This window comes from Pseudonaja textilis, chromosome 8 (genome assembly GCF_049901715.1).
Source record: "Pseudonaja textilis isolate UNSWEBS1 chromosome 8, rPseTex1.2, whole genome shotgun sequence".
Taxonomy (NCBI): Eukaryota; Metazoa; Chordata; class Lepidosauria; order Squamata; family Elapidae; genus Pseudonaja; species Pseudonaja textilis.
The window spans coordinates 32,928,940-32,954,497 of NC_141997.1; the positions used below are offsets into that span (position 1 = coordinate 32,928,940).

The 25,558-nt window shown below is 41.4% G+C and overlaps 1 protein-coding gene across 2 annotated transcripts in view; it reads right to left on the reverse strand.

Moving 5' to 3' along the window:
- GPC6 (glypican 6) overlaps positions 1–6,780 on the reverse strand; it is a 900,996-nt gene extending 894,216 nt beyond the window's left edge. The window contains exon 1 of one of the 2 annotated variants that reach the window (XM_026708353.2): positions 5,934–6,780. In XM_026708353.2, coding sequence (XP_026564138.1) covers positions 5,934–6,096 — 163 coding nt within the window. In that variant the 5' untranslated portion in view covers positions 6,097–6,780. The remainder of the gene's footprint in view (positions 1–5,933) is intronic. The other variant, XM_087937990.1, reaches the window with a different exon arrangement.
- Between the last annotated feature and the right edge of the window lie 18,778 nt (positions 6,781–25,558).

The following is a 25,558-nucleotide window of genomic DNA, read 5'->3' on the forward strand; positions in this document are numbered from 1 at the left end:
GACCCAGCTGATTAGCTGGGACTTGGAAGGCAGAGAAAAGATGGGGGCAGGGCCAGTCAGAGGTGATATTTGCTGCTTTTAGAACTACTCAAAATTTCCGCTAACGGTTCTCCAGAACTGGTCAGAACCTGCTGAATACCACTTCTGTGTCAAACCTTCATAAAGGTCCCACTAATATATCAATGGACTTTGAGTGATTAGGTCTGATGTTTCTTTCACTTAATGTCATAAAGTCATCCAACATGCAATGTGCCAGTGTAAAAATATAATTGTTTCTTTACATGATTGGTCGCACCATCTTTAACTGCAACATCTGTGCCCAAACAATTACCCATAATTTGTAATTAGTGTCTTATACTCTGTGCAGGAATTTGTGCATTTCTCCTTGGCAAACTGCTTCATTTGAGTAATATTTGAAGGTATTCTACCATGAAATGCTCACTTCAGAAACTGCCACAACTCTTCTACAGGGTTTGGGTCTGAACAATGATTTGGCTGGGACACTGAATTTGTCCTGTTTTGTAAGATTGTTTTTATTTTTAGAATTGCTATCTTGCTGCATGACCCATATGCAGTTCAGAGGATAGTGACAGAAAGAGAGAGAGAGAATTTGAAAATCTCTTGTAGAATTTTGTGTTATGAAGCAGAATCTCTCCAGAATGAAAATGTTGCTTAGCCATCCAGGACTCTAAAGAAATTTGCAACACAGCACATTCTTCATGCAGAAATCCCTGAGCAGATTTAGATGTATGTGTTCTGTTTCAAAATTTGCTAGCTGGCGCATAAAAAGTTATACTTAACAATTTAACATCAGTGTAATAGAACAGCAAAGTAGTAAGCATTCTGCTAGATAATGGCTGTGGTTTCTAAACAATATTCTGAGAAGGCAAAAAATACAACAAATACTAAATCATAAACTGTTATACATGGCCCTATGCTATATCATCATCTAGAATTTAAAAAATCTTGAGAAATCTTGGATATACAAAGTCAAAAGGAATCCCAAAAGGAATTGAGTAACTGAGTTTTTAAACATTTTATACACACGGGGATCTTTATGAGAAATATAAGATCCATTATGATTCATCTCTATGTGTTTTGATTCCAGTTAAATGAAAGCACAAATTGGTTTTTATCCTTCTTTAAGTCTGTCTTCCATTCATTTTTTAGAGAAGATAATAAAAATTAAGACTCACTTAAATCAAGTTTGATTTCTGAAGTCCATATAAGCCATGTGGTTTTCTAAAAAACAATTAAGATGTGGTATTTCAAGGGGGCACAGAAGATCTGTGATTATCCCATTTTAAGTCTTTTTCCACCCCCCCAAAAAAACTCCAATAACTTTCACTTGGTTTAAAAGTAAACTTCTTAATTCCTTCCTCCGATGAATAACAAATCTGTTTTAAATAGGTATCCCATCTTATAAACACTTTTTGAATGTCTAAGCTTGTGCACTTTAACATATAATCATGTGCACGCCTAAAATTCTACGTTAAAAGAAAGTCAAGATACAGCTAGTTATTTGTTTATATTCTATTCATTTCAGATTCTCCAAAACCCGAAGCATCATTAAAGTTGCACACGAACACCTGAATTAATTGATTTATATATAACCTTGTTAAGGAGTAACAAAAACAGATGCACAGATCACACCTTCATTAACTGGTTAGATTGGCTGTGGGCGGTCACAAAAGAATTATCGCAGGTGGTAGCAAAATAATAATCGCAACATTTAATGCCCAAGTGTCTTTTTCCAAGCTAGTTGCCCTCTAATCAAAGCACTCAGTGCTAGGCACAAAAGACCATACTGCTAATTATATTCCCTTAAAACAACCCAACCTCTCCCTCAAATAGATATAATCAAACTGAAATGTTTCCATCCACTTGCATCAACTGGAGTTAAACCCACAGAACCCAAAAGCCAATGAAGCTTAATAAAAAGAAAAGAATCCACGTGGTTTAGCAGCAATATTCATATTCAATGCACCACAGAGGGGAGCTGATGGTGTTGAAATCTTAAGACAAAGTTGAAAAGCAATATCGGATTTAACACTGATTAATGTCGGTATTTAAACCAAAGGCTGATTATTAGGCTTCCCACCACTTATTTCCGCTACTTTGTGAATACTTCAACATCAATTACAGAAGCTTTCCCAGGCTTTGTAGTAGGAGTCATCTCTAAACCAGAGGATCTGAAGTTTATTGGATAAAAATGGCAAGAGGCATCGAAGCTAGTTTAGCAGGAATGCTTTTGAAAATAAAATTTAAAATAAAGAGCAGAATCTTAAGAGGACACTGTCTATCACCGACCTAAAGGAAAAGAACACTTATTGTCAGGAAAACTTAACTGAAGAACACTTTTACATTCAGCCTAAAGAAATATCTGCTAAAAAAACATTAGCAAATTAATGGTGGGGTGGAAAGAAAGAGAGAAAGAAGGAAAACAGAACACAAGAATTTTAATATTGCTGCAAAGTTGAAGCTCTTGTGATTTTTCTGTGGGTCATTTTTTCACCTTGATTCCAGAATCCCAATTTGGTTTATAATGAAACTAGCTCTGCTTGTAATAGTTCTCTCCCAGCCACGTTCAAAAAGGGCATACTTTTAATTCATACAAATATTCTTCTGGGTTTTTTTTCCCTAAAAAGTGTCCAGACCACCACATTCTCTGATGCTGTGACTCTAAGCCAGGACAGCAGTGATGGGTTTCAAAGATTTTTACCACCGGTTTGGTGGGTATGGCTTGATGGGCACGCTTTGCATGCGTGCACACACTTTGCGTGCGAGCGCATGCCAAAGGCACACTTTGTGCAGGCACAGAGGCTCACCTCCTGCAAGCCTGCACTCTCCCTGTTGCTTCAGCAGCTGCTATGCGGCACTCTGCTGTGCCGCGCAAAGCAGCTGTGCTTCAAAAGCAGGGAATAAAGGTGAGTCTGGGAGCCCGGACAGGTGGGTGGGCCCAACAGCGGAGTGGCGGAGAGAACTGGTTTGTTCTCCGTTGCTCATCGGCGCTACCAGCTCGGTAGAACCGGGCCAAACCGGTAGAATACCACCACTTCAGGACACGGAGTTACAGAACTGTGGTTGTACCTATAAGCATTAGAGACAACTGGATTTCTGCACATATGATTAGATTAAAACAGAAACCAGGCCACGCAAACAAACGAAGCCCCATCTGTGGGATACAGGCAGCACACAAAACCATATCCTCTCTGGTCCACGGACAAACCTCTCTCCATGGAACCAGTTCTTGGTGCAAAAAAGTTTAGGGGACACTGCATTAGAAGGCTATCTATGTGAAATTTATTAGGACAACAGAAAAACACAGCTCCACTCCACTAAGATGGCTGAAATACTTTGGTGTTATTTGGACCTCCAGAAAAACAGTGAATCTTTATGAGTAGGAAAAATGAAATCATCCCCCCATCACCCAACAATGCTATTTAAATTCTCACTTATAAACTATTAAAATGTTGGACTTGGACCAAGAAGATACACTCAACCACACAGTTCTTTCTATTGCAACCCAACATATAAGGATATCAATGCAATTAAGAACTGAATAAACAAAGTACCCAATAGTTTATAAAAAAAAAAAAACCTTGAATGATGTGGTTTGCATCTTTCAAACTATTCTTAAAGAAGCTAAAGAATTATTTCTCCAACCATTTCAGCTTATGCCAGCTAAAGCTTTATATTATGTCAACCCAGACTTTAATCTATACAGCTACAGGCTGAACCAATGACCTGAAAGTCAGCTCCACATGCCAAGTCGAACCAGATCAGCACTCATTCACAATTTATGACTGCCATGTTTCTACTCATACACAAAACAACAATTTTGAAACAGCCTCGGTTTCTGTGAAAATCCTACAATCCTCCCATTGGTTGGGAAAAGTTGTGCAATTCAATATTAGCCTGCAACCCTAAATACACAAACCAGAGGTTTTTCTCCTGTTATGAATAGGACATAACAAGTATACCGCACATAAATCTAACATTTCTGAGAACTGCATGGATTGTTTTGATCGTTCATGATAGGAAGTGTGTCTCAATAAATGTACAGACATCTTATTATGAGGGACCACCAGAAAATATGGGTACAATTTCTATATATTTTAAAACATAACAAGAGAAGACTCTGGAAAATGTTAGCACCACAAGGAAGGGAAGGAAAACAAATTAAGTATGTTAAGAAAAATCTTTCCTATATCTCAAGAACGGAGGTTTTTTTCTCTCCGCTCCATTGTAAATAGTAAGCAACATCTGGGCTGAAGCATCTATTTATTGATTGATTTATGTAAAGCATGAATAAATTGCACAATTAATGCCACATCAAACTTAGCCCTCCAAATATACTCATGCACATTCAATCTGGGAAAGGACTCCAGTTCACAACTTTAGCCAAGCCACTTAAAAATAAAATTGACCAAACTGGAACAAGGCAAGGTAGAAGGGTAAAACTCATTTCAATTTCCTATGTTTATTTCTATTTTAAAATAACTTAATACATCCATTTTTTAAAAAAAAAAATCATGCTTACAGTATACTATTCATCTCTACAGGAGATTCATTGGAAGCTGGTATACACTCAGTGTATATCAATGAGTGGCTTCATTCAGTTTTTAAAAATATGGACAGCACGTTTCAACCATTAATTCTAGTACCCTTTCACTCACGCATACAACTTTTTCCCCTTAGTCATGCATTAATTCAACCAAGTCTTGGAGAGACAACAATGATAGCACTACAGCAGCTCCCAGGCATAATGGAACTACTACAGCACAATGGGGCTACAATTCTTATCGTTTCTTGTTGCCAAGGTGGCTTAAAGGTTGTCCCTATACATAGGAAGAATATAGCTTGGCTTATAATGAAAAAGACACAAGTCCAAGCCAGAAACCTCACACACTGTGCCATAATTGTGCAAAAAGAAAAGGGAAATTTCAGTGGTCATACATATACATGTATATACACACAAACACACGATTTAAAGGCATGGCTTTCTCACAATAAACTTATCTCCCCAGTTTTGTTTTGTTTTACTTTCTAATGTTCGGTGTTTTCAATCTCCCTCAGGTGTGGGAAGCATTGCATCTTTTACAGGTGTTTTGCCAAACAGAGGCAGTAGAAGGGCTCCTGTATGATAAAGAGCACACCCTACTGGCAAAGGACAATTGTTACTGATTGTGGTCAGCTAAAAAGTTAAAACCCTGTAAGGTTCCTCCAGTTGCAAGCTGAAGAATTTTATCCATAGTATCCTGGGAGCTTATGAATTAATGCTAGACTCGTGGACAATGTTATCCAAGTTTGTAGAAGAGACCAACTACTTGTATTCCAGCGGCTGAATTCTTTGAAGCCAACTAAAAAATTCAGGGGGGGGGGGGGTCCTGCTGGGAAAAAGGAAAGAAGAAAAGAAAAAAAGGGGGGAAAGGAAGGAAAGAAAGAAGGAAGAAGTAAACAAGGAGGGAAAGAAGAAGGAAGAAGGAGGAAACAAGGAAAGTAAAGGAGGAAAGAAATCCTTCCTTCCTTGTTTCCGTCTTCCTTTTTTCCTTCCTTCTTTCCTTCTTTCTTTCTTTCTTCCCAGCAGGGACTCCCCACCCCCCAAGTTTTAGTTTTAGAAAACAAGAAAAGGAAAAAAGGAAGGAAAAGAAGGAAAGAAAGTTGTTGCCAAGCCTCTCCATTCTCTCATCCAATTTGTCCATCCCCTGAAAGTGGCTTTAGAAATTTTCAAAAGGATCCACGGCACAATGAAGCAATTCATGGCTTCAACTGCTCCCACAAGCGCTGCTCGGAGGGGAAAAGGGAGGAAGGGGAGATCCAGGGAAAAGTCAAACCCAGAAGGTGGGCGCCGCCAAAGGCACCCCAAAAAGAGAAGATCGCTGGCCCCGCGCCCGCCCGCCCGCCCGCACCGCCTGCCCAGGTGCCCTTACCTGCGATTTCCTGATAGGGGATGTTAACCAGGCTGAAGCCTTTCGTTTTGTACGCCTCCCGCACCTCGCCGCAGCTCCGCGCTTTCACGTCAGCGGCTCCGGCCCGAAGTGACAGCAACAGCCCGAGGGGAGCCCAAAGCAGCGCCCCCATCCCAGCGACCATGGCGCTCCCCAAATTTCTTGCCACGACAAAAACCCGGCTCCCCCCCAAAGACCCGACCCGCTCGCTTTGCAAAACCAGGGAGAGACGCCAAATCCACTGGACAAATAAATCCCCGCGAAGAGTTCCTCTTCTTCTCCTCCTCCTTCCTCCTCCTCCTCTTCCTCCTCTTCTCCTTCCTCCTCTTCTCCTTCCAAAAGGCGCCGAGCGGAGCCCTCCAGCGCGAAGTGCCTTCCCCGAGACCCCACCCGCGCGTGTCTAGGCGCCACGCAGACCTCCTCCAGCGAGCCCCGCAAACTTTGAGTAGCCGGCTCTGGGGAAGGCAGCCCGCACTGTTAGGCGCAAAGAACCGCCGCCTCTTTCGCCCACGCCTCCCGTTGCTCCTCGGCCGGCGGCTGGTTCAAGTCTCTCGCTCTCTCTCTCTCTCTCCCACCCACCCACCCCGCCCGGGTTCCGCGGGGCCGTGTGGCTGCCCTTCGGGTGGGAACGGCGAAGCGCCGAGCCGCGCTCAGGTTGAAGGCAGCGGGAGGAAGCGCCGCGCGGGAAAGCGAGGATTGGCTGGCGTGGCGCGACGCGTTTCGCCCGGGTGAGAGGCAGACATCAAGGGGGAGGATGAAAAAAAAAAGAGAGAGAACGAGAGAGAGCGAGCGAGGGGGGCTCGCCTCGCCGGAGATCAGAGGGAAGCCGCGGCTCTGCCGTGCGCAAGGCTACCCGGAGCAGCCGAGCGAGCTGCGAGCGCGCACAACGCAGCGCGAGCGAAACGTGCTCCAAATTGCAGAGCCGGCTCACAGAAAGAAGGGCGGGAAGGAAAACCCGGGCCGGATTTCTCTCCCTCTCCCTCCTTTCCTCTCCCCCCCTCTCTCTCTCCTTCCTCTCCCTCCCTCCCTCCCTCCCTCCCTCTCTCTTCCTCTGTCTCTCCCTCTCCTTCCCTCTCCCTCCCTCTCTCTCCCTCTCCCTCTCCCTCTCTCTCTCTCTCCTCCCCTCCTCCCTCCTTCCCTCCCCCCTCTCTCTCCTCTCTCCTTCCTCTCCCTCTCTCACTCTCCTCTCTCTCCTCTCTCTCTCTCCCTCTCCCTCCCCCCCTCTCTCTCCCTTCCTCTCCTCTCTTCTCTCTCCCTCTCCCCTCTTCCTCCCTCTGTCTCTCCCTCTCCTTCCTCTCCTCTCTCTCTCTCTCTCTCCTCCCTCCTTCCCTCCCTCTCTCTCTCCCTCCCTCTCTCTCCCTCTCCTCTCTCTCACTTTCTCTTCCTCTCTCTCTCTCCTCTCTCTCTCTCCCCTCCCTCCCCCTCTCTCTCCCTTCCTCTCCCTCTCTCTCTTCTCTCTCCCTCTCCCCTCTTCCTCCCTCTGTCTCTCCCTCTCCTTCCTTTCCCTCCCCTCTCTCTCTCTCTCTCTCCTCTCTCTCTCTCTCTTCCTTCTCTCTCTCTCCCTCTCTCTTCCTCCCTCTCCCTCTCCCTCCTTGACTCTCCCTCCCTCTCCCTCCCTCTCCCCCGCTCTCTCCTCCTGTGCCCCCTTTCCCCAAATGGAATAGAGGAGATGGAGGTGGGGGGGATGTGCAGGGCTGGGAAGAATGCCTCTTTCTCCCGTCCCCCCACCCTCCCCGCCCAAGAATGAACATGGGACGTTGTCTTCGGCTGAAGAGCCACCTCTGGCCTCGGAAAGGTTGGGAGGGTAGAGTGTCTCAATCGGGGCACCTCCAACCTGGTGGCCTTTTGGGGACGGGACCAGATTCATAGAAAGTTTCATAAGATAACAGAGTTGGAAGGGACCTTGGAGGTCATCTAGTCCAACCCCCTGCTCGAACAGGAGAGTCTATTCCAAATATTAGCCTCTACTTAGGATTCAGCACATCTGGGGGGGGGGGGAGGACAGCTTAGGAGAGGGATGCTGAAAGGAGGCTTAAAACTGCCAGGGTTGTTTTTTGTTTAGAGGAGCAACTTCACCTCCTCCTTCTAGCAGAATCCTCTGCCCCTCCTCCCCCACCCCCCCAATGGGACAGGCCAACAGGGCGATGGGAAAAGAAAATGCACCTCTTTGCCTGTTTGTTTTCTGCTAGCCAAACCAGATGTGGCAAGCATGGTTGGCTTTTCAAGGGCTCCTTTACCCAGCCTGCTCTGAGTGTCCGAGCCAACAGAACGCCTTCCCCATCCGAGTGCTGTCCAAGAGAAGATGCCCCCATAAGGAAAAAAAAAGAGGTCCAGGGTCTCTCAGAATAGCTCCACTTAACTCCGAAGTTCCCAACCCCATTTCAGTCCAGGCTCTCCCAAGTATTGTGAGAGCTGAGAAATTTAGGCTGAGGGCTATGCTGGGAAGTCGAAAGATGACATCTCAGAAGCAGCCAGAGGCAAATTTTCCTATAAGGGAGTCCAGAAAACTTAATAGGCACAACTCAACCCAACTCAATGAAAAAACAGACACTTATACCATCATGGAGCATAGCTGTGGAGGGCCCAATCCATCCAGCTGCAGGGCTTAAAAAATGAGAAAGGACAGCTAAGGGCTTCCTCCCACACATGAAGAAAACCAAGAGGACACAATCTGATCCTCAGGTTTGCCTTTTTGGGGGGACAGAAAAGACCCCCAACTCTCAAGGGCCATTCCCCCACCCTGCAGCCCCCTTTCAAGCTGCTCGGGGAACTGCCCCTTGGGCTACCAGATTTAAGGTGCAAACTTTTACCCAAACATTAGAGGGTGCCAAGGAGCCTGAGCGTTGGGTAGCTTTTTGCTGCCATCCTGTGGATGAATACCCACAGTTCAGAACTGATCGCTCTTTGAAATTAGAAGACAGGTAAGCTATGATGGTCAGATTTCACATTTCTCAGAAAGAAAGAGAATGCTGACGGAAGGGTACATTTTCAGCGGTGGTATTTATCTGAAAGCAAAAGGGAACCTGAATGTAAGCAACTCCCCATTAAAGACTATTAGATTAAAAAAAAAAAATACCTGCCTTCACCTCTCTATTCCTAGCAAACCTAGAACCATCCTCCCATTTCAAGACAGGTTGGATTTTTATAGGTGGGAGCAGGAGCCTTTCTTTGACTTCTAATGCCTGATTCATTGTAAGATTTTGGCTTCTCTCCCCTTAAAAAGAAAGGCTGGGGGAACCAAAGCTGCCATACTTCTTTGCCTTCTTTTGTGCCTTTAATAGCAGCTGGCACAGTAAGAGAGACTGTCCTTATTGATTTACCACCATACAAAATAATACAAGATCTATATCAAATCTCCTCCATCTTTTCTGTAGGAGTGGGCACTGAACTTAAAGAAAAGGAACAGAAGTAGAAGCAAAGCTAAGACTGGCTATAAATTTCTTCCTCCCACAATTCTGCTCCTGACACTGACATTGACTTAATTTTCAGAGATTAAGCGGTGTCTGTGCTGTCCAGACAGTATATAGATAATGGGAATTGAGATAGTTAAGTTAGAATTGGGAGCTGTCCCCTTAAGGGAATGCCTCATGCTAAATGTGGTTAATGCATCCTGGGAAATGTAGTTCATGTCATGTGGTCACATCTGCAATCCTGATTGGTCTCTAAATTGACCCTTGGTTGGGTTGAGGGAGGTTCCTCCACTCTTGCCTGGACCCCAGCACCGTGCTGGTGCCTCACCCCCTTGCTCCTTCATTATGGGATGAAAGATCACTATTCTTTCACACTGTGAAGTCAGCTATACAAAGAATTGGACATGAGATGGATCTTGACATAATCGTGAGTTATATTTGAGGATGCCTGGTGACCGAATAAAGAAACTTTGCATAGAAGCCTTTGTAGAGTTGTCTGTCTGCCTTTATATTCAGCCAGCAGTCTAAAGACAGAAAGAACAGTGTCTGTGATCATGCTTATGCCTATGTTGGAATACAGTAACTTACTTCAGCACAGTGACGAAGGTTAAAAACACAGGAAGAGAGGTCAACTTGTTTTTTGATCAGTTGATTGCCTTATATGAAATTAACGAAGAAGGCCCAGGAAATGTGCATCCCCTACAACATCTTTCAGATCCTATATACCGCACATAACTTGGCTCACTTCCTTGAGTCACTTCTTCAAGCACCATTTGGAAGTTAATGTGTTGCTTTTCCTTATGACTTGAAAAAAAAAATGAAATGTCTATTGCAGGAGTATAAGTCGCCTCTGTTTGGCTATTTTGAGCAGAATATATTTGGATACATTAATTTGCAAAAATAAAAATAATGGGACTGTCATGGGGGAAGAGGACAAAGAAATAAAATATGAACAAATGCAACATTTCTAATTACCCTGAATATTTCCCCAAACTCCCTTCAGGTATTTGTATTTATTTCTGGTGCATTGTTTAATTTGGTGTTTATCATCATTTAATTTAGTCCTACTCTCCCCTTTCAAAGCAGTTTACAATCCAATTATTAACTTACTTCAATTAATTCAACACATTAATTAATGGGATAAGCATCATCATCATCTTCGTTATGGATTCATAACTGAGGGGGTCAACTTCATACAACATGTAGTTCTCAATGCAACTGCATCTACACAGAGAGAAGTCCTAGGCTGCATTAACAGAGGGATACCAGTAGTATGATGAAGTGTTAATATTGGTTTATAAAGCCTTGATAAGGTTGCACTTGGAGTACTGCACTCAGTATTGATCACCATGATGTAAAAAAGATGTTGAGACTTTAGAAAGAGTGCAAAGAAGAGCAACACAGATGATTGGGGGCTGGAGGCTAAAACATTCAATGAATGGTTACAGGAACTGGGTAAGTCTAGTCTAGAAGGACATGATCGTCTTCCAATATTTGAATGACTGTCATAGAAAACGGGACTAACCTATTCTTCAAAGCACCTGAGGACAGGACAGGAAGTAATGAAAGTAAACCTATGAAGGACAGATCGAACCTAGAACTAAAGAGAAATTTATTGACGATTAATCAATGAAATGACTTGCCTATGGAAGTTGTGGGTGCTCCATCACTGGAGGTTTTAAAGAAGAGATTGGACAGTCATTTTTCCAGAACGGTATATGGTCTCCTGGTGGAGCAGAGGATTTAACTAGAAGACCTCCAACTTCCCTTCCAACTCTACTCTGCAATGTTGAAAACATCTGTCAGAAGTTCTGGTCCTTCTGGGTCAAAACCAAAGCCATGAAATGGTGCAGAGCCAAGGTAGTTGCTTCAGCAAAGTTATAATCATGAGCTTTTTACCCTTTCCTCCTCCTGTATCTCTCTTCCCCTGCCTCTATTTTCTCCTTCACTGCATTATCCTAATTGTAATGACGGAGGTGGTAATCACAGCATTGTAGAGTAAATCATATTTGGCACTATATCATCAACATGGATCAATGAAACAGAATTCCTGCTGGTGGAAGGACTAAGGAGGACAGAGGATGTGTTCCCTCTTTGCTCATAAAATTTGCCATTCTTCCTAAGTTGTGCATAAGCACAATGCAGGAAGTAACGTTATTTTGTTTCCTAAGCCACTAGGGATATGCGGGCTCCCCAGATCATTGGTGAATATTACAGACTGTCCTATTATCACCAAAGAAAGCATTTTTGAAAAGTAACACTAACTTATTAAAAGGGCAGTGACAAGGGGACTACTGTTGAATTATGATGTGGTATGGATAAAGAGATTTAATGTGCCCTCTGGAAAATACAGCTGTGTGACTATTCAGTTCAAATATTTGATTCAACAGCAGCTCAATCTAATTTCCTAATCAAATTGGCTTTCTGAACTGAATCTCCAAATCATCCTACTGAATTGATTGGGAATGATCTGGACTGATTTAGCAGATTTATAAGTTTTTGTATACTTACAGAGGCATTTTTTCTGAATTGATCTGATTTTCAAATTGACACAAATGCCTGAGTAACATCAATGTTTTGAACTGAATAAAAACAAACTTAAATCAAACCCATTAGCTTGGAGTGCATGTCTAGCCTTCATAGCAGCAGATTCTGTGATTCAGCATATTAAAGTACCCATACAAACTGAAACAGAAACTGATAACAGATCATCAGAGTTAGAAGGGACCTTGTAGGTCATCTAGTCCAACCCCCCCGCCCAAGTGGGAGACCCTACACAATTTCTGACAAATGGCAGTCCAATCTCTTCTTGAAAGTCTCAAGTGATGGCGCTCCCATAACTTCCGAAGGCAAGCTGTTCCATTGGTTGATTGTTCTCACTGTCAGAAAGTTTCTCCTTATTTCCAGGTTGAATCTCTCCTTGTTCAGTTTCCATCCATTGTCCCTAGTCTGGCCTAGAGGTGGTTTAGAAAATAGCTTGACCCCTTCCTCCCTGTGGCAGCCCCTCAAGTATTGGAAGACCTCTGTCATGTCTCCTCTGGTCCTTCTCTTTACTAGACTAGCCAAGCCCAGTTCCTGCAACCGTTCATTGTATGTTTTAGCCTCCAGTCCCCTAACCATCCTGGTTACTCTTCTCTGTACTTTTTCTAGAGTCTCAACATTTTTATAATGTGGTGAACAAAACTGGATGCAGTACTCTAGGTGTGGTCTTACTAAGGCTTTATAGAGTGGTATTAGTACCTCACTTGATCTTGATTGTATCCCTCTGTTAATGCAATTTAGGATTGCATTGGTTTTTTTGGCTGCTGCTGCACACTGCTGGCTGATATTTAGCCCAAAGTCTCCTTGGTATGTTTACTGAAGTCACTCTGTGCCCCACCAAGTTTATTAATTGGAAATCCAATTTTCTGTGATAAAAAGGAGTATTTGGAGCCCTGAAGAGCTTGTGCTAAGTAACTCTGAGTTGTGATAAAATATATGCCAAGGCATCTGGAAGCACTTAGTCTCATTGTAGGAGCCCATAGTTAGAAGGAAAATAGCCAGGTTCGTATGTGAAGTGAGGATTCTTGGAGTGCAAAAAGCCAGCAAGCACCAACAGTTCTGCAAAACTTTGGAGAAGGAGAAAGTTGGGTTGGCATGTTGCCTGTTGGCCAAAGGAAGATACATTAGAAGAAGAAGGAACGGTCCAAATGTTGGCTAGCACCTGTGCTGGACATTTTTCCTGGTCCTCTCCACAGGCCGACTTACAGCTACAGAGCTAGAAAGAGAAGAAACAAAAAAGACATTGAAAAGCAAGTCTAGTTATTTTCATATTATCTAAATTCTTTGGCTGGTTGAAAGAAAAAGAACATCCGCTGTTGTTTTTATTTTTTAAAAAAATATTGCTAGTAACAACTGCATAAAGTTGTACAAAGCAAAGTTGCAAATCATTTTCACAAATTGTAGTCAGTTTCTTTCTTTTCTTTTCTTTTTTGTCTACTTCTTAAAACTGTAAATTGGTGTAAATTGGATACAGTACAGTTGTTTAAGAAAGAATGAGAGAGAGAGGAAAAACAGAAGTAGGACTGTCTGTTTGTAGTAATGACTGAGGCAACTTATTTATATTTCTGCATCCTTAAATATTTGAAGGAAGAATATATTATCAAGGTAGGAGCTGTGAGCCCCTACGTTATATTCTTCTTTCTTTTCCTTCCTGTCTGCTTCTTGGTCTAGGAAATAGAAACTATCCAAAGTAGGTTCCAACAAGCAATTTTCCATGTACTAAAGAAGTATGAAATGTATCAGTAATGCTGGAAGGAACTTCTCTGAAAGTAGAAACCAAGACATGCAAAGTATTAAGAACAAATTATTAGATATTCAAATAAATACATCATCATCATCATCATCATCATCATCATAATCATCACAATAATAACAATACTTTATTGTCATAAGTAAACTTCAGCCTATTTCTTGGTAGGATAGAACAATGTATTGCACCACCACCAGAAGGATTCGGAACTGGCCAACCAAAGACACCCAACATGTAGTCTTTAATGGAATTACATCTACATCGAGGGAGGCATGCAATGGGATACCTCAAAATTCTGTTGAAGAGCACTGGCCCTTGTATGCTCTAGGTTGTAACAGAATGAACTTGTGTTTAATTTCACATTATATTAAGGAGCATTTGGAATACCTTAGATCAGAGGTATCAAACTCAAGGCCCGTGGGCCAGATCCGGCCCACAGGGTACTTAAATCTGGCCTGTGGGGCCACCCTGGAAACAGTAAAGGACTGGCCCACCGTGCCTTTGCCAGCAAAAATGGAGCCCAGGAGAGCCTCACTGGCAGTGGGCAGCAGGAGGCCATCTCTGAAAACAGAGCCTCAATGAGTGACATTGAGCTGGCCACACACACCCTGGCCACACACACCCAACCCACTGAGGTAAAAGACAGGCCTGATGCGGCCCTCAATGAAATTAAGTTTGACACCCCTGCCTTATAATGGCATCCAAGTAGCTATTTAATCACACTTAAAACATAGAATCATATGGCTGGAAGGGATCTCAGAAGTCTTCTTCTCCAATTCCCTGCTCAAGACAGGAGCTCTTATATGAGGAGTCTGCAACTTGCGGCTTTTGGCCCTCTGCTGTGGCTCCCTGTCAGCTGATCTCACCACCGGCTGGCCCCTCCCCTCGCTGTCACTCCTCACCTGGCCTGAGAAGGTAAGAGACTCGCTCCATATTCCAGAGCAGGAGATGATTGGTTGGGAGTGAGTGACCTTGAATTGACCACGCCCACCCAGTCACACCGGTTGTTAAATTATTGGCTTCTGGTGTTTTCTATGGGAAATGGGTCCAAATGGCTCTTTGAGTGTTTCAGGTTGCAGACTCCTGCCTTATACCATCCTGGTCAAATGGTTGTCCACTTTACTCTTAAAAACCTTCAGCGTTGGAGACTCACAACTGTGGGAAGCAAGCTGTTCCATTGATTAATTGTTTCTCATTGTCAGGAAATTTCTCCTTCTAGCTTGGATCTCTAATGATCTTCCATCCATTGCTTCTTGTCTTGCACTCAGGTTCTTGGGAAGATAAATCTTCTCTGTGACAGCCCTTTGAATATTGCAAGGCAGTTATCACATCCTCCTTAATTCTTTCCTTTGATAGGCTAGACATGCCTAGCTCCTACTCAATATTGTTCCTTTTTCAGAACCAGCTGTGATGTTTTACCTACAACAGTAGATTAGCCCAAATTCCTTTTTCCACAGTAATTTGTTCCTGCAATTCAGATCCAACAGAAACCACCCAAGATGTAGTGTTATACTGTTGGTATTATCAAGCCAACTATCAATCTCTTACCTCCCGTGTTGGAACGTATGCCAGGTGAATTAGAGAAGCCTTTCTCTTAACAGGCAACAAGCCTAGCGTTACATATAATAATATAGCTAATATTTTTTGTCACCGATATTAAAGCACACAAAACAAATTATTACTGAATAGATCTGTGCCTAATGAAGAATAAATATTTCTGCCCGGGTGAGTTATGTTACATGCTATGTCATTAGAATTTTACATACAGTTTTTAAATCGGTTTTTTTATGACGCTATTTTTTATCGTTCCGATCATCGATCAAATAAATCTGTGTGCGTGAACATAAAATAAATCTGCCACAGGATTCAGTGGAGAGAGTGAATTGGGGTGATCCACTAATAATGGCTCTCTGTCTCTGCATCTCTCTCCCTCTAATTACATGGCTTAAGTTAGCAGCAGCAAATAGAAATGTGCATCAAACCCATCTCCAGAAATAAAATAAAAGCCTCAAAAAGCAGGCGTTTGTTAGAGATGTAGAAAATGTTTCAAGATCAAAGCCACCTCTTGTTGGAAGCAGTCCAGCTTTGCAACATGGCATGTTGACCTTACTGGAAGAGGCTTTTTCACAGTGGGAGTGGTGTCTTCTAATATCAATAAATTTCAAGTGAAGTCAGAACAAAATCTGGAGGGTCAGAATGCTTTGACCTCAATCCTTCATAATCCTCTTTAGTTTTGGGAAAGGTGAATTCAGAAAAGCACTACCTGAGGGAAAGTTATGTACAAAAAACAAATAGGCTAGAAGCACTTCTGCAGGTTGTTTTTTTTAAAAAATACAGTATTAATTAGGGACAGATATGTAAAATCTCTGAGGAAAGTGGAATGTTTAGTGAAAATGGTATACATATATCAATATTTGTATGTTGGAATATTGGAAAAATATGTTAAATGTTATATTTTAGTAGTGAATAACAATAAACGGATTGACAAAATGAAGCAGACTTTTGATAAAAAGGGGCAGAATTGATAGGGACCCTCCAATAGAACAAATTTCGGCTGAATCCTCTATTGGAAGAAATATCCTTCTGGGTTCAGTTCCAAGTGGGGAAAAAGACACTGGAATCATGGAAGTTGTCTGGAAAGAAAGCTTATTGATGAACAGGATCACAGGATCACATGGCTTAGAGCTCGGGGGGGGGGGGAGGGAAAGAAATGCTGAGAGTCCCTTGGTTTTATGCCCTCTGTCGGGATTTGAATTTGAGCATGTATTCTGATTGGTTGTCAGACTCCCATGGGGTCATGCAGGGGCAACTCTGTAGGATGTCCTGAGTCCCAAGCTTGGTTGATTCTTGCTGGATTATAATGTAAGGAAAGGGCTTTGGGCAATTCCTACTATGGCTCTACCTGAAGGAGGTAGATCTTTGTTATGTAGAATAGACTGGCCCAGGCCTTAATGGCGCATTAACAAAGGTGGGGGGGGGGGAGGCTGAGTTTCTGCCTCTCTACATTTCTTTTTCTCTTTTAGGGGAGTATATCCTAAAATATTTCATTTTTCTAGGAGAGGGGTGGGTTATAACTTCCAACACCTCCATATGACATTGTGAGTCTCATTCATTACCTGTGATGTCACTTCCTCCCCTTCTTCTCTCAGAAAGATAAATAAACATACAAATCTATTTCTTGCAATTGCTGCAACCTGCTTTGCGTTGGAGGTGAACAGAAAATGACCCAAAGGATAAGGAATCAAAACAGTCTTTATTCACATAGGATAGTCCATAGTTAATTGAATCATGATTTATTAATAAACCCAATTGCTTGGGTGTGCATAATACACTGCCTTATAATCATGCTGTCTAATTGTGAGTAATAGCCCAACCATATTTCAGATGGGCATGTTGTGTGAACAAAGGACAAACAAAGCATTTCAAATTGAAAACAGTTGTCTGGAGCTCAAACAAGAATGCTGCAATGGTGCAAGCCGTGTTTCTCGGGCTAGGCTGAAACAGACCTTTCTACAAAACAAGAGTTCAAAACTCTTATTGGAGTGATTGAAACAAGCCGTTTAGAATGGATTTTGTGCTGGAAATGAACTAAGGTATATTCATCCGTATAAAATAAAGAAGAGTTCCCCTCAGGTTAGCAAATGGTGCTGGTTTGAATTAGACTATCCGTGATACTGAAAGTATGTTGAAATGTATCCTTTGCATTTTTTTTCTTTTCTCTTGGTGCTGTTCCTCAGTTGGAACATTTGAGGACATGTTTCTGTTGGAGAAATTATATGCTTGCTTGGAGAAGAAGATAGGCAATTTATAGGTCATATACAATCAATAAGTAGTAGCAGAGGCAATAATAAGAATCCGGTACTATAGTAAAATGCATACAACAATAAAACAACTTGCAGAACTTTTAATTTGTGGATTTTTTTTAAAAGGCGCATATTTTTGGTTTCTAGTCAATAAATCCTAGTCCATGTTGTATACAAGAGCATACTAAAAAGATTGGACGCCCCTGTATGGTACAAAATGATGCAGGGATCACAGTGTGTCCCATTTTCCATTTCCATTCTGCTGCCATTATGTATAAAAGTTTAAGATTTGTCTATGTTCACTACCCAAAGGATTGTTTCCATTGGTTCTGAAAAGTTCTGTACCTTTCAACATAGTTACATAAAATATGTGTAGACAACATAAATTATTGGTTCTTGTTCATATCTTATATCCCGTTTGGCCAATTAAACATGTTTGTTGTTTCTGTTTTTCTTAATAAATAAACATCAAGCTATCTTTATTTTTGTTACTGAACTGAGTGGCATAAGAGCTTACTCTGCTCTGAAATGGAAATTGACTGGGAGTGAAATAGGTGCAAACTAAAATGGAAATTATACTCAGTAATTTTCCAGTAAAAAACATAATTTTCTTGTTTCTTTCACTTGCTTCTGTTTGTTGTGGCCTATCCAGATTGCTTGAATGATGTTTCCTTTTGTATGTTTTAGAATAAATTGAACTTGCTCCATTTTCAAAATAACATTAAAGAGAAGAATAGTTCAGACAATAAGTCCTCCACCAATGTGAAAAAGAACTGATGGTGGAAGAGAGGAGGATTGATGCTCAGGTGTGCTATTTGCTGTGAAAACTGAGGAACAGTCTAGATCTTTATTGTTACCCATAAAATGATGTCATCTGTTCCATGCAGGAAACCAGAACAACGGAAAAAACCAGGAAGCAAGTCATCTACATCACATTAAGTCAGGCCAAGATGATGTAAAATGTAAGCCAAGAAATCTGATTAAAATGAACTAGGACAAAATTTAAGGAAATAGCAAGATAGAGAGAGCAATATTTTATGGAAAAGAGGAGGAGGAGGAGGAGGAGGAGGAGGAGGAGGAGGAGGAGGAGGAGGAGGAGAAGGAGAAGGAGAAGAAGAAGAAGAAGAAGAAGAAGAAGAAGAAGAAGAAGAAGAAGAAGAAGAAGAAGAAGAAGAAGAAGAAGAAGAAGAAGAAGAAGAAGAAGAAGAAGAAGAAGAAGAAGAAGAAGAAGAAGAAGAAGAAAGAGCTGCTATGGGCTGTTCTTGATTCCAATGTAATTCCTAAGTTCAACTAATCAAGCCAGACTAGAAAGGAACAATTGTCCAGGTTACGCAGCCTCTCTCTCCCCGCCCCTTTCCCTCTTTTCTCCCTCCCTACCTACCTCTCTCTCTCTCTCTCTCTCTCACACACACACACAAATATAGCTTGGAGTATTCTAGTAAGTCTGTACTTCTAACCAATGATGGAAGTTGTTTTCCAAAGCCTGCCCAAGCAAAATTTTGCACATGTTCTTCAAAAGCTAAAGATACCCACTATTCTTAATAATAGGTTGGGAAGATTTGAGTTAACTGATTTTAGAAAAAGCAACCAGCTATTAAAAAAAAAAAACATTTCCATGTAGTGAAGTAAATCTATTCAGAAATGTTATAATAAGGAATATTTGCATGTGTGTCTTAAAGCACAGCATGGGAATTACCCCATCACTAACTAACTTTTTTTGATGTTGTCTCTACTTTGGCCCATTTCTTTCATTTTGCCTGCTTAAAGCTGGCAAGTATTAGCAGCAGTTAGTAAAAAAATGCTTATTGGGCATGCAAAATTCCTTCTTTAGAGGGAGGGAGGAAAGGTGTGATGAGAGAGAGAGAGAGAGAGAGAGAGAAGTCCTTAATGAACTGAGTTTAACTGCATATGGATGGAGGTCTATTAGACAGAAACATCTAAGTTTGTCAACAATGGAGGCTGAATTCAATTAGCGAGATTTAACGCTGAGCCAACTGAAAGGCACTGGCAAGCTGCTAAAAGTGTGTTATGATATCTGAAACAAACAATGCATTATGCATTGTATTTGGAGCCTAAAGATGCAAGTTTTGCTACAGACATAAATACACAAAAATCTACATTGGGTCCTGTAGTATTATTGGGAAAGGCATTGATTGGATGGAGGTCTATTAGACAGAAACATCTAAGTTTGTCAACAATGGAGGCTGAATTCTCATGTTTGTCTTTACTATGTACAGATTTAGTTTTGTATAAGCAACTACTAATTGACATGGGAATTAATGTAACAGATTCTAATGTAGTTTACGAAGATAACCAATCAGCAATACAGATGGTTTCAAATATTGCTGTTAAGACAAGAACGAAACACACAGATGTAAGATATTTAAATGTGAGACAATGTGTGCAAAGTAAAATGATTAAACTGGAATACTGTATGTCAGAAAACAATATAGTAGATCATTTTACAAAGGCCCAAGGCTCTATAAAACATAAGGCTTGCTGTGAGGATTATAGACTTAGAATGTCAGGTTGTATATATTGTCTTACCCCAACAGGGTAGGAATGTAAGTCACCTAACAGCTATTTGGGTTGGAAATATATAAACCAGGATAGACATTTTAATACTGTCTCTTTAAGGGAATGCTAAAAGTGTAATTGGGTGTGATTTCTGAAATGGCCATAAGATAGAGCCAGAAACCTGGGTTGTTTAGTCTTAGTCTCAGAAGAGAGTGTGTCTCAGTGAGTCTCTCTGTTTCCTTCTGTTGAAGGGTATTGCTGTTCTTCCTAATTGACAGATATTCTTGGATTTGATGTAAGTCTGATACTGAACTGTTTTTGACACTGGACTTTGTTATTGGATTATACCTAGACTGAAAACTGATTGACCTACCCGTGAATGACTTTGGACTGCTTATTTTGAACTTTGCTTAAATGTTTCTGGAAGTAAAAACCTACATTTACTGTACAGTGTATCTGTGTGCTGTGTGTGTATTATTCAACACTTCTCTCACTACGTTTCCCTGTATGCGCTCATTCTCCTAACAGGGAATTAACTCAACAGTAGGCAAGATTAAGAAACACATACCATACATATTAGGATATTTATAGGTATAGGATATATTAATAGAAACTTGAAATTTTATCCAAAATTTTCACTGCTTCCTTTTAAAGTTTAAGGTGGGGCTGTTCTATGTCTCTCATGCCTTCTACTTTCCTTAGTTTCATTCTGCCTTTCCATTTCATTCTCAAGGGTAGAACTAAATTCCTCTACAACAGTGTTTCTTAATCTTGGCAACTTTTATATGTCTGGACTTCAGAATTCCCCAGCCAGCATTTTCATACCCAACTGATATCAAATTATTTGTCAACCTTCTCTCCTTCATTTATGAAGATATGTACCTTCTCTCTCCCTTACTTCTCTTTTTCTTGTGCTACTCTTCTCTATATCTAACAAGGGTTATTTATTATTTAGTAGGCATAGAGAAACATTCCATCATGTGAATCCCTATCTAGAATCTAATTCTAGCTTGATCCTGGCATGGCTTTACTACGTGATCCTACATCATAAATTGAGGAGAAACTTGCGTTGAATGATCTCATTGACAAAAGGGCAGTAAAACTATGCATGTATTATACACACAGATACACAAGTGTGTATGTATGTGTGATTATATATATATATATATATATATATATATATATATATATATATATATATATCATTTTCTAAGTTTTATATGTGTATGTGTTTTGAATAGTCTTAGTGTTACAAACTACATATTGCTTTTCATTCTTTCTTTTGTTCTACATGAAATATGTAAGCCACAGATTCAAATGAATGATCTATTCACCTTACGTTCTTGTATAATGAAATTTCAGGACATTTTCTCTTTCTCTTCTATAAACCAGAAGAAGGAAGAGACAAAGAATGCTATAAATTAGCAAATCATTTTTATTTTATTCCAAGGACAGAGTTTTTCCTGTTCTCCTGAAACGTTCTCTCAACAAATAAACCCTAGCAAATAATAATCCCAATTACTCTTCCAACTCTCACAGCATTTGACATAACCTTTCTACGTTTCATATTTGTCAAGGATTCTTTGTATATTCAGGGAAAATGAATTAAACCCTAGTTCAAAAGAATGACAAAAGTGATGAAACATTAGAATTCTAACAAGAAGAATGGAAAGAGATAGATTTTATGAGTGATCCGAATGGCTCATGTGCGTGATCAGCATTGGTCTGATCCAGCATCTGTTCTTTGCCTGTTGAAATTCACCTTGACCTGTACCAGTTTTCTACCCCAATAAAATTTGTAGGAGCAAGTGATGTATGGATGATTAGGAGACAGACTCTGTACTTTATCTCTCCTTTCCTCGTCTAAAAGACTTAGTTGGCATAGCATGCTTCCTATTGGTTAGACCTGGGACTTAAATCATTTATTTCTCTCTGAGTTCAATTCTCTTTTTCTTCTAACTCTGACCTGTGCAGTTCCAGGTTGTCCTGTCCTTGCTTCAATAAAGGAGAACATACAATAAGCTCTTAGCTATAGACAGACTCAAATTAACCTAAGCTTTTAGACCAGCAGCCAATCTTTATTTTCCTTTTATACAAGCACCAAACTCAGGAACATTTTGGGTACATGTTAATATATTTCCTTGCAAACATTTATTTTATGCTACCTCATTTCCAATATCTTCCCTTGTCCTTTTTATTTCCAATAAGGTGATGCTTATTCAACTAAATTATATATATATATATATATATATATATATATATATATATATATATATATATATATATATATATATATATATATATATTTGTTTTCTGAGGTTCTCATGGTATTTATATGTGGATCTTTGGTTGTTCGGGTTTTTCCCGCGTAAGATTCGAAGTATCTAGGCAACGTTTCGATGAAGTCTCATTCATCATCTTCAGGCTTCTGTCTCCAGCTCTGTGCTTCTCAGAGTAATGTGAGATTGCAGCTGCTTCCTCCTTTTAACTGCCAGTGGGGTGGGACTTGATTGGGTGGGGGCTTGGCTGTGTTCTGATTGGGTGGGGTGTGTTCTCATTGGTAGGGGTTTGGTTGTGTTCTGATTGGTTGGGGGGTTAGCCGTGTTCTGATTGGTTGGAGGCGTGTTCTGTTCGGGGGCTTGGCTGTGCTCAGGTTAGTTTTAGTTGCTGGGGGATTTGAGCTGGTGAGTTGTGATCTTGCTGTTTGGCTTCTAGTTCGTGGTCCTGCTGCATCTTCATAGTGGGTGTCGGTTTGCTTCATGTATGGCTCGGAGGGGTTTGAAGTGGGTAGTGATGCAGCTGCAGTGCAGCTTCTGGTCCATGGTCGTGTCTCATCTTCTGAATGGGTGGGAGTCTGTTTTCTACATGGAAGTGTGGTGGTGGCATCTTGTGTGGCTCTCATGGGTGTGGGTCTAGTGTCCTTCTTCATGTTAGGTACTCGTCTGTTCATGAGGGCGGGTTTCCAAATGGCTGGAAGGCGGGAGGTGTCATCTCGTTTGTTCATGCTGTGTGGGCGTTTTTCTATCTCTATGGCTTCTCTGATTATTCTGCTGTTGAAGTGTTCGGTTTTGGCGATAGTTCTGGTATTTTTAAAATCAATTTCATGTCCTGTGGCTTTGAGGTGTTGGACCAGGGAAGAGGTCGTTTCTTCTTTTTTGATTGAGTTCTTATGTTCTTCAATGCGTGCACTTATTCTTCTGTTAGTTTGTCCAATGTATGTGGTAGGGCAGGCAGTGCAGGGATTTCGTATACTCCTTGGTTTTCTAATTCGATTTTGTCTTTGGGGTTTCTTAGGATGGTGGATATTTTTCTGTTTGTGCAGAATGCTGTTTTGATGTTGTGTTTTGGAGGATCTTGCTGATTTTGTCTGTAGTGCCTTTTATATATGGGAGGAGGGCTTTGCCGTTTTCTTGTTCTCTGTCTTGGATTTTGGTTGGGGTTTCTTTTTGGATTAGGTGGGTAATTTTCTTTCTTTGGAATCCATTGGCTGTAAGAATACGTTGGTGAGAGTGTGTAGTTCGGTTTTTTGGTGTTGTTCATCGGCTAAGCATTTTGTTCTGGAGATGAGTGTCTTGGCTACGGAATTGATCTGTGCTGGGTGGTGGTGTGAGAGTGCATGTAGATAGCGGTTAGTGTGTGTTTTCTTCTGGTAGATGGTGTGTCCTAGGGAGCCATTGGATCTTTTGTATACCAAGACATCTAGGAAGGGAAGTTGATTGTTGGCTTCTGTTTCCATGGTGAATTGTATTTTGGGGTGTAGGCTGTTGAGGTGTGTGAGGAAGTTGTTCAGTTTTTCTTTCCCATGTGGCCAGATTATGAAGGTGTCATCTACGTATCTGAGCCAGAGTTTGGGTTTGTGGTCGTATTTTTCTAGAGCTTGTGTTTCAAAGTGTTCCATGTAGAGGTTAGCGATGACAGGTGAGAGGGTGATCCCATGGGTGCTCCTTCTATTTGTTTGTATTTTTGTCCATTGTAGGTGAAGTATGTATTGGATAGGCAGTGGTTGGTTAGCTCTAGGATGTGCTTGGGGGGTTGTATTTGTTTTGGATGGCTGTCAAGGCTTCTTTTATTGGCACTTGGGTGAAGAGGGATATGACATGAAGCTTACTAGTAGGTCGCTAGGTTGTAAGTTTTGTTTCTTTATGATCTCGATGAACTGGAATGAGTTTCTTACGTGTGAGTTGATGGATTCTGCATAAGGTTGTAGTTGTTTGGCGAGAAATTTGGCTAGGTTTTGTAGAGGTGAGCCTATGGAGCTGACTATTGGTCTGAGTGGGGTTCCTTCTTTGTGTATTTTGGGGAGACCATAAAGCTTGGGGCATCTGGATGATTTTTCTCTGGGTATGATTCGTTGCTGGATTTCTTCACTGATGGGGAGGCTTTTATTTTGGATTTGGTAGTTTTTTCTAGGTAAGTGGTGGGGTCTGTCTTTAGGGGTTTGTATGTGGGGTCTTGGAGTAGGTTGGTTAGCTTGGTTTGGTAGTCAGATGTGTTCATAACCACTGTCGCATTGCCCTTGTCTGCTGGTAGGATTATTATGCTGGTGTCTTTTTCAGGTTAAGTAGTGCAGTTTGTTCTTCTTTGGATAAGTTGCTTTTGGGTGGTTTGCTAGTGCAGAGGATGTTGGTGATTTCGAGTCTGATTTTGTTAGCATCATCAGGGTTGGTTTTGGTCAGGCTGGTTTCAACTCCACATATGATGGTTTCTGTGGGGATGTGTTTGGGAGCGACAGCAAAGTTGAATCCTTTTGAAAGGACCTTGGTTTCAGCTTCAGTGAGGATCTTGTCTGAGATGTTGTGCAATGTTTGTTTCATGTGTGGCTGTGGGGGAGGGGAGTTGGTTTCTGGCATTGTTGTAGTTCCTAGTTTGTTGGAGTTGAGTATCTTCGGTGGCATTGTTGTGGTCTTTGGAGGAAACACAGACCACCTCAACAATGCCAGAAACCAACTGAAACCCCCTCCCCACAGCCACACATGAAACAAACATTGCACAACATCTCAGACAAGATCCTCACTGAAGCTGAAACCAAGGTCCTTTCAAAGGATTCAACTTTGCTGTCGCTCCCAAACACATCCCCACAGAAACCATCATATGTGGAGTTGAAACCAGCCTGACCAAAACCAACCCTGATGATGCTAACAAAATCAGACTCGAAATCACCAACATCCTCTGCACTAGCAAACCACCCAAAAGCAACTTATCCAAAGAAGAACAAACTGCACTACTTAACCTGAAAAAAGACACCAGCATAATAATCCTACCAGCAGACAAGGGCAATGCGACAGTGGTTATGAACACATCTGACTACCAAACCAAGCTAACCAACCTACTCCAAGACCCCACATACAAACCCCTAAAGACAGACCCCACCACCTACCTAGAAAAACTACCAAATCCAAAATAAAAGCCTCCCCCATCAGTGAAGAAATCCAGCAACTAATCATACCCAGAGAAAATCATCCAGATGCCCCAAGCTTTATGGTCTCCCAAAATACACAAAGAAGGAACCCCACTCAGACCAATAGTCAGCTCCATAGGCTCACCTCTACAAAACCTAGCCAAATTTCTCGCCAAACAACTACAACC